We start from the raw sequence: 5000 nt of genomic DNA, 5'->3' as shown, positions 1-5000 counted from the left end.
CACCCAACAGACTATAAGCACATGCTCCAGTGTTTCTCTAATAAACACCCTTTAAGATGAGGCTGACGCTTTACCTGAAGCTTCATTTTTTATTGTATCTACACGATACACATCTGCCACCCATCCAAAGTCCAATTAAAATACTCGTCACAATTCCAAATATCAAAATCCAATACATCCAAATGGGTCCAATACTATTACTTGAATCTTTCCTAGGCTATCTAGTTTACTTGCTAATAAGCATGTTCTTTTAAGGTGGCAAATATAAGCTAGCTAGCATGCTAACATGGCGGTATTTATTTTTCGATAGCTGACCACCTCGTCATGGGTTATCCCTTAATAATTATCTATGGACGGTTTTTCATGTGATATTTCACTAATTAAACTATCAGACTATCCGTTATTACATTAAGAGCATGAGCAGTTATGTTTCTTTGTATTATTAACAACAGTACTTCTGTTGAAAGCTGGCCAATGTGGATGATGGGAACGAATGCGAGAATTCCTGTTTCGAGTTCTGTTGTTTCTTTTGTAGACATTGTAATCTTGTTTTTCCAACATACAGTGTTGTTCTGGTGAGAAAATGGTGTGCTATCAACCCAGTAAAATATCAAATATGGAGAGAAAGTATAAGAGAGTGAAAGAATGAGAGGGTAACAGATTTTCCAGAGTGGGTTCCTTTGTTTGTGGATGTGGAATCTGGCAACTTGGTAAGTATTTTCCTGGCAAAGGCTCTCTCTCTTTCTCTCTCTCTTTTTCTCTCTCTCCTTCTCTCTCTGTCTCTCTCTGTCTGTCTATCTCTCCTTCTCTGTCTCTGTCTCTCTATCTCTCCTCTGTCTCTCTCTCTGTCTCTCTCTCTCCTTCTCTGTCTGTCTCTCTCTGTCTCTCTATCTCTCCTTCTCTCTCTGTCTCTCTCTGCCTCTCTCTGTCTCTCTTTTATATTCTTTGTGTGCGTCGTGTGTGTGTGTGTGTGTGTGTGTGTGTGTGTGTGTGTGTGTGCGTGAGAGAGCATGTGTGTGTGTGTGTGTGTGTGTGGGTATGTGAGTGTGTGTGTGTGTCATGTGGGTATGTGAGTGTGTGAGTGTGTGTGTGCGTGCTGAATGTCAGATACTGAATGAAGTTTGAAGACAGGGGAATAACGGAGGACTTGAGTGTGTAAACTCGAGCCTCAGTGTCGGCATTTCCAGTCAGCAGGCCTCGGAGCAGCTGCGCAGATGATCCGTGTGTCCCTCCCACACACACCCGGCAGACACACTGCGGCTCATCCGAGAATAAAGTGAAAACAGCCGAGGAATCTCCCCCCGATGCCAAGAGCAACCGTTCCAGAGCCAGCGTGCAGCGGCCAGCCAATCGCAGAGCACCAGCGTGCACCGGGGGAACGAGAGCCAGCCAATGGGCAGGCAGGAATACGGTGGTTTAGATGCATGTTTAAAGCGGCAGCTGGCCAGATGACGTTGAGAGGAACCCGAGAAGAGCAGGTGGCCAATCAGAGGCAGAGAGGGGCGTGTTCAAGTGACAAGTGCAGGCAACCAGGACAGGAGGAATTTCCTTTTTGTCCCTCCACAGCTTCCATAGATCTGAGTCTGCTTATGATCTGTGCGCTTTTTGTCCCTCCACAGGTTCCATAGATCTGAGTCTGCTTATGATCTGTGCCAACGGGTGGTTCTCTGTTAGCTGTTGCAAACCGGCTGAGAAAATGTAAAAAAATTCCATTTTGATATTTGTCTAAAAAATGTATTGTCTTTCATTGAGCAACATCTTACCAATATTTTTCCACAAATTTGAGATCTTATTGTTTGTTAAATTTTTAAATAAATTCACCTTTTTAAAACACAGTGAAAGCCATTAATGTCTTTGTTGTTACCTTCACTGATGGCACAATATTGCATGGTACAATATCTTGGTATGATCATTTTGTTCAAGTGCAATGTATACTAATATGCCGTATAAACACTTACAATCTCTATTGTGAAGAAAATTAAAAGAAATACATATAGTGATCAGATGTTCAACGTAATTTTTTTCCTGTATGTTGGGTGGACAACATGTGATTCATTCATGTTACAAATACATTTAATTCATGATAAACTCAGGATAAAAGATAAAAACTGCTAAAACTAGAGACTCTCAGAATAGTCCTTTATATGCTTTCTTTTCTTTAATACTGTATCTTGTACATAGGCCTGCTGTCTACTCTGCTCAGTAAATGGGATCTGCAACACATCTCTGCCTGTGAAGCCGCTTAACTTTGCCCTACCGAACCAGTAACAAAACAAAAGGCCTTTTATATATCTGCTTGATAAATGTTCCAAAATAAGATTGAAACCCCATCACATACAATATTGTGCACTGCACATGTATCTGTGGTGTAAGAAGTAACACCATAGACAGCTCTGTGGTATTACCACACCAAAGACAACTGTACAGAAATATGATAATTTTTTCAAAGCTATCATGCAGCCATTTTAGTTAACTAGCCAGAAGATATGGAGACATAGAATGTCCACCATTAACTATTTTACATCCAAAAGCTATACTTATAAACAAGTAACCCCAAAGACAAAAATACATTTGGACACATAAAATTCACAGAGATTTTAAATTTAACAAAAGATATGATAAGATATGATAGGAGTGCCTGGTAGGCCAGAATTCCTTTTTGTACCATCACTTTCAACAGGAAATAGTTTATACATCCTGCCTGCATATTTTTAAAGAGATATTATCTGTTGGGTAACATCAAATCTTAAATTTTTTCCATTTTTTCTAAATATAATTTTTTCAAATATTTTTCAAACTAATCTAGATAATGTGTAAACAATATATATATTTTTGGACCAGAAAAGAGTCCTTTAAAATGTAAGTTTTTGTGGTTAAATTCTCATCATATTGCAAAAGACTTCAGACACTCATATTTCCCAGCCAGTCACAAATCCAGTGATTCTCTCTCTCTCTCCCACTCCCACTCTCTCCCTTTATCTCTCTCTGTCTCTCACTCCCTCTCACTCTCTCCCTTTATCTCTCTCTGTCTCTCACTCTCTCCCTTTATCTCTTTATCTCTCTCTCTCTCTCTCTCTCTCTCTCTCTCTCTCTCTCTCTCTCTCTCTCTCTCTCACCATCCAGAAGCTCTCATTGTTGGTGTCCTCCAGGAGCGCCGTTTCTTTCAGGATGGATGACATGTCGAAGGACCCTGTGAGAGAAAGAGAGAAAGTTCACAAGCTGTTTTATTCCCCTCCTGCCGGAGCAAGCATTTGACACTTCTCTGCATTCAGTTATTTCTTTTTCTTCACACATTCATGCGCAGTGCGAGCGAAAGTGAATGATTTCAACATGAAACACAACTGACCCCAGGAGAAAGAGAGTAATAACACTTTTACTGATGAGGCCCTTGTTATTACCAAGCCATTAAGGAAATCATTTTAATTATTATTTGTATTATTATTATTATCATTAAAGACAGAGAAAGAAAGAAATCTGATGAGAGACACATGAATAAACCATGGACATAAATTCTAGAAGGCAGCACACCCCTCATGAAAAAAAACCTGTGAAGAGTTCACATATGAACAATAAAAATAATCAGATAAAAGATGAGAGCAGGAAAATATAACCTATGCTATTTAATATGGAATTTCATATGATTTCATGACAGGTTACAACCAATTTTCAACCAATGAGCTTGAATTATTGTACAGCTAGACTAGAGAGTCGGTCCGTCAACTGTACATTTTAGAACCCGAATTTAAGGAATATAAACACAGGCAGAGGGTGAGTCAGCATGTCAGTGAGCCTTTTTCAATGATAGGAATGGTCTTGTAACAATGTGTTATCACATAAATCTTACTGATTGTACATTTACTGTACACCTACTGCTTAGTCTGGCTAAAAGCTAATCTTATCTAGTACCATAAGCCTGGTCTTGAAAACCCCCAGCGTTTCCCGCCTCCACTACATGGCAAGCTTTTCCACACAGTGACCATTCTCTGTGGTCTGTGAAGAATTTATCTTTTGCCAATTTCTATTTGTGCCGCCTTGTTCAGTTAACCAAACTGAAGAATCGCCTGTCGCTCACTTTGTTAATCACTTTAATGAATTTAAAAGCCTCAACAAAATCACCCCTAAATCACCCCTAATCACCCCTTATAGAAATTGAGCAAGTCTTTCCTCATAACTTTTATCTTTTATACATGGAATCAATCTGGTTGCCCTTCACTGAACTTCTTTCTTGCAGCACACTATGTGTGGTCTGACAGAGAAAGCCACGGACAGAGGAATCTACTGACAGAGAAAGCTCCTGGCAGAAAAATCAATCTACTGACAGAGAACTCTACTGAATATCCATAGAAGGCATTATAGCCATGCCAATGTGACACTCCCCACACAAGAGCTATAATGCAAATACAACCAGACACTAAAATAGCACTAAGCAATGATACTGACACCAGTCATGATTTTAAATGAGGCTAAATGTACACTCGGTGAACACAGCCTGGTGATACACAGGTAAACGCAGGATATTTAGCAAGGATGGGCTGTGCACCCACTGCATTACCAGTTTCATTATTAAAGAAAGAAAGCAAACTCAAAGATACAGATACGTGATGCCTCCCCCTTGGACCCCTCATTGGCAGGGCTGGTAACCTGCTGGCTGCTGTCCCTGGCAGACAGAGAGCTTCAGCGAGTGACACAAGCAGCTCCAGTGGGGTACAGTATATCCCTTTACAGTCACACAGGCAGACCCTGGTGTGAAATCCAGGTCTGGCCAGCTTGAAGCTACCAGCTGATTCAAAACCTAGATTGAGCTGGTCAAACCATGTTGAGTATGGAGCTGGTCTGGACTGGTCAACAAGCTACCAGCTGTTTCAAAACCAAGATTGAGCTGGGGTTTTTTTTCATCAGAAGACTGTCATAGAGAGATAGAGGGGCGAGTTGTTAGAGTGTGGTGGTGTATGTAGATGACTGTAACAACCTGCCCCTCTATCTCTCTATAACTGTGTGTC

At 40.6% G+C, this 5000-nt stretch overlaps 1 protein-coding gene across 3 annotated transcripts in view; it reads right to left on the bottom strand.

Moving 5' to 3' along the window:
* Positions 1 to 5000, bottom strand: part of LOC133115265 (protein kinase C and casein kinase substrate in neurons protein 2-like) — a 19058-nt gene that overhangs the window by 11846 nt on the left and 2212 nt on the right. For 2 of the 3 annotated variants that reach the window (XM_061225087.1, XM_061225089.1), the window contains exon 1: positions 3117 to 3186. The exons of the other annotated variant lie outside the window; for it this stretch is intronic. In XM_061225087.1, coding sequence (XP_061081071.1) covers positions 3117 to 3179 — 63 coding nt within the window. In that variant the 5' untranslated portion in view covers positions 3180 to 3186. Of the gene's footprint in view, positions 1 to 3116; positions 3187 to 5000 lie in introns of those variants that run through there. 3 annotated transcript variants of the gene reach the window in all.

The sequence above is a fragment of the Conger conger genome, chromosome 16 (genome assembly GCF_963514075.1).
Source record: "Conger conger chromosome 16, fConCon1.1, whole genome shotgun sequence".
NCBI classification, from domain to species: Eukaryota; Metazoa; Chordata; class Actinopteri; order Anguilliformes; family Congridae; genus Conger; species Conger conger.
The sequence above is the reverse complement of the archived record's forward strand: the minus strand, read 5'-3'. Positions and strand labels throughout refer to the sequence as shown.